At 39.8% G+C, this 13,800-nt stretch overlaps 1 protein-coding gene across 1 annotated transcript; it reads left to right on the top strand.

The window, feature by feature from the left end:
- The first annotated feature begins 476 nt into the window (after positions 1 to 476).
- On the top strand, positions 477 to 2,806 carry LOC147475272 (uncharacterized). Its single transcript, XM_086582687.1, has one exon. The coding sequence runs from the start codon at positions 655 to 657 to the stop codon at positions 2,671 to 2,673; it is 2,019 nt and encodes a 672-aa protein (XP_086438813.1). The 5' UTR covers positions 477 to 654; the 3' UTR covers positions 2,674 to 2,806.
- The last annotated feature ends 10,994 nt before the right edge of the window (positions 2,807 to 13,800 follow it).

Here is a 13,800-nt window from a genome sequence, read left to right as displayed (position 1 = left end):
AACAATTAAATTACATTCAAATCTTTTTATTTTTGTATTATTTGGTTTAGTTTCTTCATCAAATGGATTGTAAATACATGGTTCTTTTTTCTCTGTTTCTTGAGAGAATCAAAGAGGTCTGTTTTGTGCTTCCCTATTTTTTTTTCTTCACTATGCTGGTTTGATTCACTATGGTATTGATGGCTCTCTCTGTTCTACCTAAGCTCAGATATGTATTAATGTATGGCCTTGAGTGGGGGTTCTTTCTTTCCTTGTTCGAGCGTTGTAGTGTTACTTAGAGTCAATTTTTGGTATAAAGGAACCAGTATGACTACTTTCTGATTTGCATTTTGCAATTTTGCAATTTGCATCGCTACTTTATGATCAACCACATAGTGATTAGACACGGGCCTAGGCGTTGGGCCCAGTTATATTTTAGCAAAGGGTCAAAGGGCATGAGGATCCATGATCCATGTGGTAAGTTTGACAGATTCTTAGTTTCTTACACAGAACAGTTTCCAAAATAAAATGAAAAAGGAAGCTGATAGGTCAAATGAAGTTATAATTTCGGCGTTTGACCTCGTAATCTAAATCGACCAAAATTTCTAGCTAAGAATCCTCTTTGTTGTTGTGTGTGTGTTTTAATCCTGATCCTGATTCTGATCTGTTGGTGGTATGGCGGACATCGTAAAACAGATCTTAGCTAAGCCGATCCAATTAGCTGATCAGGTAACAAAAGCCGCCGACGATGCCCACTCATTCAAACAAGAATGTGCAGAACTGAAATCCAAAACCGAAAAACTCGCAGCTCTCCTCCGCCAAGCCGCTAGAGCCAGCTCTGATCTCTACGAGCGTCCAACTCGTCGTATCATAGACGACACCGAACAAGTCCTCGAAAAGGCTCTAGCCCTCGTCGCCAAATGTCGCGGCAACGGATTAATGAAGCGCGTCTTCACCATCATCCCCGCTGCAGCGTTTAAAAAAATGTACGCGCAGTTGGAGAATTCAATTGGTGACGTGTCATGGCTTCTTCGAGTTTCCGCTTCCACGGATCGCGATGATGAGTATCTTGGTTTACCTCCAATTGCTGCTAATGAACCGATTTTGTGTTTAATTTGGGAACAAATTGCTACCCTTTATACCGGTTCGCTTGACGATAAATCTGATGCTGCAGCGTCGCTTGTATCGCTGGCTCGGGATAATGATAGGTATGGTAAGCTTATTATTGAAGAAGGTGGTGTTGGGCCACTTTTGAAATTGATCAAGGATGGTAGAATGGAAGGACAAGAGAACGCGGCCAGAGCTATTGGGCTACTTGGACGCGATCCAGAAAGCGTAGAACATATGCTTCAAGCTAATGTTTGTCTCACTTTTTCCAAAGTTTTGAAAGACGGTCCTATGAAAGTTCAAGCTATGGTTGCAGAAGCTACATCTATATTGGCTGAAAAGCACCCAAAATGTCAAGAAGCTTTTGCGCAGAATAATATAATTCGATTGCTTGTCGGGCATTTAGCTTTCGAAACGGTTCAAGAACACAGTAAGTATGCTATTACGAGTAATAGGAATATGTCTATTCATTCGGTTGTGATGGCGAGCAATCAACAACCCAAGACTGGTAATCCACAGCAAAGTACTAGCAACAATTTGAGCAAGCCGGCTGATGTGATTGAAAACCAGGTTCCTCACCCAATGGGGAATCAAACCAACATTAACCAGATGCATAATCTGGTTGCCACTACCATGGCAACCAACATGCCCAAGACCAATTCGAGGCCACCACCACCACCACCACCACAACAACAGCAGCAGCAGAATAATGTGAACAATGCGAAGAGCAATGGTGGGAGTGTGAAGCAGAATAACCAGCATACCCAGAATCATCAGTCAAGCATGTCTTCTATGTATGGGAATAGTATTAAAGGGAGAGAATCCGAAGACCCTGCAACTAAAACTATGATGAAGGCGATGGCAGCAAGAGCCTTATGGCATTTAGCTAAAGGGAATTCGACAATTTGCAAAAGCATTACGGAGTCGAGGGCGCTTTTATGTTTTGCTGTTCTTCTCGAGAAAGGTAGTTATGAAGTCCAATACAATTCTGCAATGGCATTGATGGAAATCGCTGCTGTTGCCGAACAAGATGCTGATTTGAGACGTGCTGCGTTCAAGCCTACTTCACATGCTGCTAAGGCTGTAGTTGATCAGTTGTTGAATATCATTGACAAGGCTGACTCGGACCTTTTGATTCCGTGCATCAAGTCTGTGGGGCATTTAGCAAGAACATTCAAACAAACAGAAACAAGGATCATCGGGCCATTGGTGAAATTACTTGAGGATAGGGAACCGGAAGTTTCTAGAGAGTCGGCTATTGCTCTTACGAAGTTTGCTTGTACCGATAATTACCTCCACCTTGATCATTCCAAGGCCATTATCAGTGCAGGTGGAGCAAAGCACTTGATACAACTCGTTTATTTTGGAGAGCAAATTGTTCAAATATCAGCATTGGTTCTTCTATGCTACACTGCACTTCATGTCCCTGACAATGAGGCAATGGCACAGGCTGAGGTACTCTCAGTACTCGAATGGGCGTCGAAGCAAACCTTCATGGTGCAAGATCCTTCTATTGAAACATTGTTGCCTGAGGCCAAAGGTAGGTTGGAGCTTTATCAGTCTAGAGGCTCGAGGGGATATTGTTGATTATTTTGAACAATTAAATTACATTCAAATCTTTTTATTTTTGTATTATTGGTTTAGTTTCTTCATCAAATGGATTGTAAATACAGGGTTCTTTTTTCTCTGTTTCTTGAGAATCAAAGAGGTCTTTACAACTTTTCCTACTCTTATAACACGGCTGTTGTGTGCTTTTCTATATTTTTTCTTCACTATGCTGGTTTGATTCACTATGGTATTGATGGCTTTCTCTGTTCGTATAGTAAGTGCTACCTAAGGTCAGATATGTGTTAATGTATGGCCTTGAGTGGAGGTTCTTCTTTCTTTCCTTGTTCGAGCGTCGTAGTGTTACCTGGAGTCAATTATGAAGCTGATACAACTCTAATAGCGTATATAAGTAACGACACCTATGCATTTGAACAATTTAGTGTAAATTCCATTGGTTTAAGCCACTGTTTTTTTTACTTTTTCATACATTCCTATTGTTCCCTCAACCAAACATTTGAACAGAATACATGTAAAAACACTTGGTTCAAGTTCAAGTCCACTTCTCCTGCACCCTTTCTTTTGCATTTCTGTTACCGTTTGTTCTTCTATAGTGACTATACACTTCCATCAAAAGCTAATAAACAACATCGAACACATAAGTATAAATTGGCAAAGTTCCACAATAAAATACAAAGAGAAAGTAGCATTTCTAAGATACCTCCATACTGATATTTTTCTTTACTAAAAATAGAAAGGGAAAGACCTAACGATTTGCATTTTTGTTACCATTTGTTCTTCTATGGTGACTATACACTTCCATCAAAGCTAATAAAAAACATTGAACACATAAGTATAAATTGGCAAAGTTCCACAGTAAAATACAAAGAGAAAGTAGCATCTCTAAGATACCTACATACTGATATTTTTCTTTACTAGAAATGGAAAAACCTAACAATTTAGAAATAAACAAAGCAAATGAAATGTGACTTGTAGCATTAAGCTTGAGTGCACGAACACTTTGCGATTGGAGTCCTAAACACATATAGAAAATAGGTTATTATTCTTCAAGATGTTGCTCTATCGCTATTCTATAGCGCATTGAGTTTGCTGCCTCTTCTTGCACGTAAAAAATATACATTCATGCCAAGCTTCTCAAGCACTCCCAAAGTCTTCTCCCATGCTGCAAAGTCCTCTTGAGGGGTACTAAGATTGCTGGCTTTATAGCATCAGAAAAATCTACAGTTTCAGAAATTGCTCCTACAGCTAACTTGATATTGATGCCTTCTCGAAGATTGTCGTGAAGGAAAGTGTCTTGCCTGCAACAGTGCTCATATTACTTTTCTCGATCATTCTTAGAGAACTCAGAATCTATGGTCAAACCGTTCACTCCAATGGTGAAGCTATCTAGATCTTTCATATCTTTGAACTCGAGAGTTTTTTCCAAAAGCCTGACACGTTTAAGAACTACTAAACCAAACTCTTCATTGTCACTTCTCGACTTCTCAACTGTTGGGGGTTGAGGAACCACTTGTGAGGCTTAACATGAAAAATAGGTTATTGTCACTTCTCGACATTGTGCTCTAACCTGAAAAATAACTGCCAAAAAATAAAGCACAATGTCGTAACAGAAAACTCAAGAAACACAATAAATATACCAGGAGGAGTCACATACGCATATAAAAGGATGAGGTTGAGCATCACCACTCGCAAGTCAGAGGCACGCTAACTTTAAATTCATCTTTCCCAACTTTTAATGCATATTATGCAAGATTTAACAATGCTATTCCAAAAATTGGTGTCTTAATCTTTTGTCCCTGGCTCAAAACCTGAATAATAACGAAAAATGGATAGAGAGGCTAAATAACTTTAAAAATAAGAAAACACCATAATGATATAAGAACCAAAGTGATAGTAACCTGAGATATACACATAAAATACAATTATTAATTAAAATAGAAAGGAACACGTAATATAAACATAAAACACAATATTTCAAACAGAAACGAATTACATATCAGCAATAAGCAAAATGAAGGGCACTCAAGCTTACACAATTCATCCAAATGATGTTTCATAAGAAAAACAAACAAATACTTCAAGATGTTGATCCTTATGGCATTCAAAGAAATCAGTATGGAAAAGCGAATATATGTGTCTGATGATATATTATAATAGTTTGGACCAATTCAAAAATCAACTAACCACGACCAAAAACATGACTTTCTACCATCATAAACAATTATTTTTTCAATCTCTAGATATACATGATTTGCAGTTATTCTAGAATTAAACAACTCAATTCAATCACTTAAATATAATAAAATCTTATTTTTTTGGATAGCATTTTGTTTTCATGAAAAATTGAGCTTACCCAATGAGAGCAAGCTAGAAGAACTGAATAAGAAAAGCGACAGTCATTCCTGTAAATAAAAAAAAAATACGACTTTGGTGATTAATAAAAAGCTCATTAGTATCAAAATGCATATACTTAGATTTAAAATCATTCAAGTGCAAAATGGGGTAAAGGAATTACCTGTTTATCAAGCTTGTGAAGAAGAAGATAGTGAATTGATGACGGATCATGAACTCAAAGGCACCCATTGACTCAATTCAACAAACTTTAAGGTAACCAAGAAACAGTTAATCAGCTCGACCCATCAAGCAAAATCATTTCTTATCAATATTAAACAATACCGATTGCTTAAAATCAACAAAAGACGTATATACCATGCTTAATCATGAAAATGGAAACATACCCAGTGCTTGAATTCAATAAAAAATGTGAGAAACTTGTATCTGGGAAGAAAAACACAGCATGATGAGGAAGTAATAATGGATCACTAACAGAACATTGTAAAGAGATTAAAGAAAAGAAGGTCCACAACGTAAGCGACGATGGATAGAAAAATAATAGAAGAATAGCACCTCGACTTTTGCAAGCCTCCTAGGTTTCAAACCAATTTGGGTATTGTGAGGGAGTAATATTCATATCCAATGAATATTACACACGTGTCCAACATAGACAGAACTACCAATCGACCTCGTATCCTCATCCTTAGAGCTCGCTTCATAGTGACTCGACTCAGGCAAGCAACCTATTCAACTTGCACCCAGAGCGATGTAACCACCAACCGATCTCACGTACTCGTCCTGCGAGCTCGCTTCGAAGTGACTCGAGTCGAGTAAACGATCTCACCCAGAAGCGACCTCCATAGCGCTCAATCCTCTAGTTCCACAACGGCTCGTAACGTATATCTTTATTACAACTATCAAGACCAAAGCTTCAGGAATGCTTCACAATAAATGTCCTTAACTCACCATCATGACTCGCGAGTGACCTGAAGACCTGGATCTGACCTGACACGAGAGAGCAAGAGACACGGGCACCTTGCCTATATAAAGAGGATAAGGAACTATGTCTGACCTGATTCAAAGCCCCCCGAGAGAGTCTTTATTACAGCCATCAAGACCGAAGCTTCAGGCACGCTTCACAATAAATGTCCTTAACTCGCCATCATGACTCGCGAGTGACCTGAAGACCTAGATCTGACCTGACATGAGAGAGCAACAGGCGCGGGCACCTTGCCTATATAAAGAGGATGAGGAACTACGTCTGACCTGATTCAAGTCCCCCCCCCCCAAAGAGAGCTTGATATGTAGGCAGTTCGTCCATACGAACTCGGTCAAATCTAACCCAAGATTTACATCTCCCATTGATAGCCTACGATTGTAAGGTTAATCTAAACATAACATTTACATTGGCGCCGTCTGTGGCTCGATTTCTTGAGTTCACAAAACCTTCAAACCAAATCTCAAGCCCACGAAGCATGGAAAGCCTCCAAGATCAAGTAAAGAACCTAGTTACCCAGATGGGCACGATGAATGACAGCATCACTCTGCTCCGGCAGGAAAACATTGCGTTAAAAGATTAGATCGCTACACATAACCCTTATGGTGCCACTGCAGAAGACGACATCAACGAGGTCAATCAACAGATCAACAACCTCTCCCAGAGGATTGACCAAAGTACTGTGAAGAAGGACGCCACTTAGATCGTCTAGAAGATGCTGAAGACGTATCGAGCGTCTCCCTTCACAATAGATGTACTCAGCAAACCTTCCCCCAAGATTTCATCCAACCACGATTCGCAATGTACGATGGAAGCAAGTAGCTCGCTACATTCAAAGCCTCACACTCCATAGTGCACAGGAATTCAACCACTTGCAATGCCGCTTGTTTCCTGCAAGCCTGAAAGACGGAGCTCTCAACTGGTTCTACTCACTGGAACTGAACTCTATTGATAGCTTCGAGAAGCTAACTAATCAGTTTGCTAGCCATTACGTCCACAACAGACGTAAGAAAGCCGACCTCAACTCACTATTCCTGCTGTCCCAAAAGATCGACGAGTCAATCCGCTCCTTCTTAGGATGATTCAAGATCGAGTTGTTGTCCATGGATAGCGACCTCAAGGAGTCCTTCGCAACCTTGGCATTCACCAAGGCCATCCCGAAACACACCTGGCTATACAGGTCGCTAATAAAGGAGCGTCGTGAAAAATTGGAATACATGTACACTCGCATGTACAAGTATATCAAGTTACAGGAAGCACTAGACCATGAAGGCGAGCAGGTCGAAGTCGCAACAATCTCAGACGCTGCCCCATCCTCAAAGAAGCGACCTAGACCATAAGGACAGAAGTCTGGTGCCAGGACGCACACAAAATGCGAGTTTGCTGTGCTGACAAGATCTCCAAGCTATATAATGGAGAAAATAAAAATAGTGGCCTATTACCGACCTGGGGTAAAATGGCCAGAAGATACACCAAGAAACTCGTACTGCACTTTCCATAAAGCAAAGTGCCATGAGACCAACGAGTGCCGGGGGCTTAAACACTGCCTCGAAGACCTCATTGAGGCAGGGCATATCAAACACTATACTGATATTGCCGATGGCAATCTGCACCACAAGCTCATGGCTCACAGAGAACGAAGTTGAACTCCACAACGTAACAACAACAGAGATTGCTCCCAAGCTCGAGGACGCTCAAAGGAATGATCTCGCCATGATCGCCGCTAGCACTCATCTGATAGAGATAATAACAGAACGATCAACATGATCAACTTCCATGACGACTCTGTCACGTCCACTAGGGAGAAAAGGAGACGAGTAGGCACTCTACAAGAAGTTTATCAGTTGTCCTCGCAAGTGGCCCATACCCCACGTACAACTGGCTGCAGCTCATAAGACATTACCTTCATTGAGGCCGACCTCAACAAGGTGTGCCTCCTGCATAATGACGCTCTGGTTGTCTATGTCAAAATCAACGACTGGATAATAAAGCGCGTCTTGATCGACCCAAGCAGCTCATGTGATATCCTGTTCTATTAGACTATCAAGGAGATGAACCTGCCCAAGTCGGTAATGATAGATCCAATAGCCCCCCTCTATGGCTTCAATAGATCTTGAGCTGACCCAATTGGTGACATCATCCTACCTATCTCAGTTGGGTCACGTGAGGACAAAGTCAGCATAAACACGCACTTCAGCGTTCTGGATGTCAACTTATTCTATACTACTATTTTAGGACGTCGTTGGATCCACAAGATGCAAGCAGTTCCATCAACACTTCATCAGGTGTTACACTTCCTTAGCCTAGAGGCATGATGGAGCTCAGAAGCAACCAACTCGATGCTCACAATTACAATCAGATCCTCTTAGTTCACAAGTTCACTGGGGCTTCACTTAAAAACAAGGGAAAGATCACCAAAACCAAGCTGGCAGAAGACTTCATCTCTGAGGTCAAGACCCTGACCAAGACCCCTCGAAGCGATCTGCCAAAGGAAAACACTGGGGGCTCGGTAAAAAATGTTCCTCCAGAAGCCAAGACCACAGAGGTCGCCCCACCTCCTCAGGACAAGGAGGCAGCACAAGAGACCAAGACCCCAAAGGCCGCTCAGCCCACTGAGGCAGCTACTCATCCCGAACTGAAGGAAAAGGTCAACCTAGGACCGAAGATGATCCTAAGTTCTTTTATGTAGGAGCTAACCTTGATCCCACTCTCAAGGCACAACTTGTAAGCTTTTTATCATTGAATAAAGATGTTTTTGCTTGGTCGTATATAGATGTCTCAGGAATTGATCCCAATATTGCATGCCATAAGCTAAATGTTAACCCAAATGCTAAACCAGTTTGCCAATGACCTCGAAAACTATCCCTTAGATTTCAAAAAACAATTAATGAAAAGGTTGAAAACCTAAAAAAAGTTGGCTTCATTAGGAAGGTCGATTATCCCGAATGGGTCGCTAACATTGTAGCAGTCCCAAAAAAGAATGGTACAGTTTGCCTTTGCGTGGACTTCAACCTAAATCAAGAAACTCCCAAAGATAGTTTCCCACTGCCCAGAATAGACCGACTTGTCGACCAGACCTGCGGCCACGAACTTTTATCCTTCATATGGATGCCTACAGTGGCTACAACCAAATTCCCTTGGAAGAAGAAGACGAGGAGAAAACCTCATTCATCACAGAACAAGGGATTTACTATTACAACATCCTCCTGTTTGGTCTCAAGAACGCTGGAGCGACCTATCGACGACTTGTCACCGATATGTTTCAAGACATGTTAGGAGACACCATGGAAGTCTATATAGATGATATGGCCATCAAAATCAAGAAAGCTAGAGATACTTATATCATCTCTCGCAAGTGTTCTCCAGACTGCGACAAACTCAAATGAAGTTTAACCCCGAGAAATGCCTCTTTGGAGTGTCCTATGGGAAATTTCTGGGGTATCAGGTCTTACAATGTGGGATAGAAGCTAACTGATAAAGGTAAAAAGATAAAGTTTACCTACGAAATGAACGTTGAAACTCAAAATGTAAGTAAACTAATACTTATTTTACTAGTTGCTATCAAGTTTTCTACTCTCAATTCTATCGAAATAGAGTGGAGTAACAAATTCGTTCCACTCCTAGTTCTTTAGCATGGAATGATTTCGTAGTTAACTAATCGGTCTTATATCTAGTGAGAGATTTACGAGGGGAATTCTATACTACGGGGTGGATTCAATTGACAAGTTACGAATAACGGAATGCTACGGAATACTGAAATGTGAATCTAGATAAAGAATTAGAGGGGAAGTGAATCCACCTCGAATCCAACTTAATCACCTAGCATAGACTGTTGTGATCCAATTCTTACGTTCTTACGGTAAGAATTGCTCGTTCTAATCCCTAATTAGTATGACATTTCTGCCAATTATAACTAGCATGTGAGGACGTCCACCCATTCTCATGGCGAAACACGACCTTCTAGAATAGAATAGACTCTACAACGACTCTACACTATACAACTAAGTTTTCATCAAGGCTTCATCAACCCCTCTAATGGAGGTTTTAGCTTTAATTCATCAAACCATTATTTCTCATTGAATTATAACTAAACATCATACCAAAATTCTAACTTGACTAATTTAACTAACAATACTTCAATCTAATTTAACAACTCAGAAATGATACTCAATAAGAATTAAAATTAGATCTATAAATTGAAATGACAAAATCGAAATTGACAAACTAGCTATTTTATTTATCAAACTAATGAAGAACAATGATTCTAAAGATTAATCTAAAACAAGAATTAAAATGAACTAAATTTAATTTTATTTAATGAAAACTAGATCTAGAATTATCTATAGTTTTAGGTCTAACTAGCTACCATTAACAAAGAGCTAAGCTTTTGTTTTTATATGTTTAAGATCCAAAAATCGTGCATGGGCTTGGAGCCATATTTTGGGCCAGAGAATCAGGCCCAAAACCCAATTCTTTCAGTCCAAAAAGGCCTCTTCAGCTGCTGTTGGCTTCGACAGACTTTTCATCCACTTCTGCTCCTCTGATTGGGCCAAGGCTTGGACCATTGAAAAGCGCTTTCCGAGCTGGTCGTTTTGACATAAAGTAGACCCAATTCCGAGGTCTAAGTCCAAAGATACGGCCTTCGAAAGTTCTGCTGACTTTGTGTCTTTGCTGTTTCTGCCCGCATTGACTTTGACTTTTCAGCTTTGACCGGGCTTTAGAAAGGCTTTGTCTTCTTGAATCTTGGCCTTTAATCACAGAACTCCTTAGCAACCAACCATTGCTCCTTTATCTCATCAAAGTGGCACATTTCTGCACATAATTGACTTTGAAGCCTGAAATGCATAAAAACACGTAATCAGTATTAACTCTTAATTATTACTCACATAATTGGTCTAAAAGTATGATTCACGGGGTTAAAACTACAGTTTTGGGCTCTTATCAAACCACCCCCAAATAGCATTTTGCTTGTCCTCAAGCAAATATGAGAAATTAGAATAAGTGACCAAAAATGGAGTTCTAACTACTCTCGTTTCGGTGAGTGCGATTGCATTGACCATATGCAACAAGGCCTTAAACCACTAGGAATTCCCTAGTGGACGAGTTATAACCTCGTGAGAGTTTTCCAGTGAAGGTACTCACAAACTTCATCTATACTACAACGACTAAGAAATAAAACTATTGTTTCCTCATTCATGTCTCAACTATCTATACATCTCACTAGCAAATAAATAAGAATAACCAAGTCAAAAACCTAAACTAATATATGCATAATAATTAATCATCTATGATACAAATATATATACTATGAGTAATACTATGAAATGCCTAGCAGGTTCGTTTATGAAAACTCGGAATAGCGTCCTTAAGTAGGTCCTCACATAAATGTCAAGACAAAAACCACTCTGATTTTTCGGCTCAAGTTTTGCTGCTCCAGTGTGCAGTGGGCACACTTTACCTTACAATCTCAATGACAAACAAGGAAGCCGGAGTCGATCAAATACATCTGCCACTTACTATCACACTAACCTATTCCTAATTAAGCTAGAGGTCTTTATTAGGTGTTGCGGGGATTAGGAGATGGTTTAAGAAGGAAGGAAATGGATATTCAAAAGGACAAGTCTGAGATAATAGAGTATTCCTATTATGTAAATTAGAGAAAACCTTGTTATTTTCTTTTGCTTCTATACTTTGTTTCCATCCTTAGCCATATTTTTATTTTTCTTTTCTTTGGCTTTTGACTCCCTTTTATTATATTTTTGGAGTTTTTATTTATTTCTATTTTTTTTTCTTTGGATGGAAACTTCTTTTCTTTTTCTGAAGCAACTAACTAATTTTTGTTTACACATGTTTTTCTCTTCTTCTTTCTTCACTCATTCTATTCTCAGACTTATTCTAGATTGGGTAAGTTGAATTTTTTATTTTGTTTTGTTTTTGTAACAGGGTAAAGGAATTGTGGTTTATGGAAGGCTAAAGAAAGGCTCAGAGGGGCGACTAGCGGAAAATAATTTATAGGTTTGAATTTCTGGCTATATCGATCCAAAGATGGTCTAATTCTCACTTAGGATATGACATAGTGATCAAGCAAGTGGAGGTGTGATTTCTCTATCCGGATTTTACTTCTCCCTTGTGTCATTTCTCAAATGTTTCGCTCATATAAAGCTTTAGGCTATATTCTCACAGGATTTGTAGAATAAGTACTCTAGCCTAGATTTCAGAAACTTACTGCTAACAATCATAGATACTCATGTAATATATTTATAGATAGATGCAAAGGTTATTACCTACATATTAACCTAAGTTTCTAACAATTATTATGATGCAAAAGCTACGTGAGACTTCTAGATTGTTAAGAGCATATAGAAAGAAAACAATACCAATATTCCTAAGTATATAGCATAAACTTATTTATTTATATTTTTGAAAATTTTAACTTGAAAACAAATGCATATTATACATATCTATATCCTAACAGATGCCTTAATTACACGTGTTTCTATGCCCCCCCCTCAAACAAGAAGCATGCTTTGTCCTCAAAGCATTTAAATAAAGAGGGTAGAAAAATACCATGGAAACGCGTGAAATTCTGGAACATCTGCAAAACAAGGTTAGAACATACTAATAATATAGAAAATAAAAAAGCCCGACGCGAACTCTGTAAGAGTTCCACCAATTATGGGGTTAATGAATTAAATTGCTTGGGACATAAGCGGACACTAACCTGAAACTAAAAACTTACCTCCACTCCAACGCGTTTTTTCGTCATCCTCCTTTTCTTTAAAGAAGTGAGGTTCCTTCGCATCTTGCCATGCCATAACAACTTGCCACGCCTTCCGTGTGTGTATCATCAACCATTGCTAAACCTCGAAAGTGTTACTTGGTCTGATGGGGTGTAAGGGGCAACCAAATGTGGTTGCACCTGCCATCCCGGCCAAGTCATGGCTCGGAATGATCTGACCACGGGATTGGTGGGTCTCATGATTTCAACCTTTTTCCAATCCGTGAACTGGGTACAGAATTCCGGTAAGCAACCGCGCATAATGCGGCCAACCAAGATAGGCATAAGAAGATACTTATGCCTCATGGTATGGGCTCTTTTAAGAGTAGCCACTAAAACTCGGGGAATGTTATATCGGCGACATCCCTCAGCTAAAGCAAGGAAAACATCACCAGCGGTACTATTGGCAGAAGTAAACTGCCATTCCCCTAAAATATTCATCATGATGAATAACATGGTTGTGCCAACATTCAGCGATAGGCTACCCAAGGCTATGTTATATTGCTCTTGGTCCATGACACGAAATACCCCTCCCCCATAATACTCATGGAAATATGCATATTCATAGAGGTATGAGTTATCAGTCATATACCCCCACGTGTGCATGTGGTCGCAATGGCAATCCGAAACCAAAGCTACCAAATTCTTATTGAATTCCCTAGTCTGTCATTAATTGCAAGGGAGAATTTCTGTTCTCCTTCTTGGTTACAATAGAATGTAATATGATTATAGAAAAATTCAGTTTAGCCGAGGTGAAAAAGAATCGTCATCACTCACCGGAAGATGCGCCATCCTAATCGCACGATCCATTTCGCGGAACGAAGCTCCATAGGTATCGGTTCCCATCAAGTCTTGAACGACTGTTCGGGGAATGACTATAGGAGATGTCATCTCAAAACTACTCTGGGAGCAGCTTAGAAAATCCTGGAAAAACCCTCTAAAATTGGAAATTTCTTTGTTGTTTGAGGTCGTAGCCAGTCGCGCTTCCACTTGAAGCAGATGCTTCGGGTGTTTTGGAGTTACAGGTTGTGGGCGAAGT

This window comes from Coptis chinensis, chromosome 9 (assembly GCF_015680905.1).
Source record: "Coptis chinensis isolate HL-2020 chromosome 9, ASM1568090v1, whole genome shotgun sequence".
Lineage (NCBI taxonomy): Eukaryota > Viridiplantae > Streptophyta > Magnoliopsida > Ranunculales > Ranunculaceae > Coptis > Coptis chinensis.
This window is presented reverse-complemented; position numbering and strand designations above follow the sequence as displayed.

Excerpts from the sequence above, each read along its gene's own strand:
- LOC147475272 (XM_086582687.1), top strand. The coding sequence starts at position 655 with ATGGCGGACATCGTAAAACAGATCTTAGCTAAGCCGATCCAATTAGCT.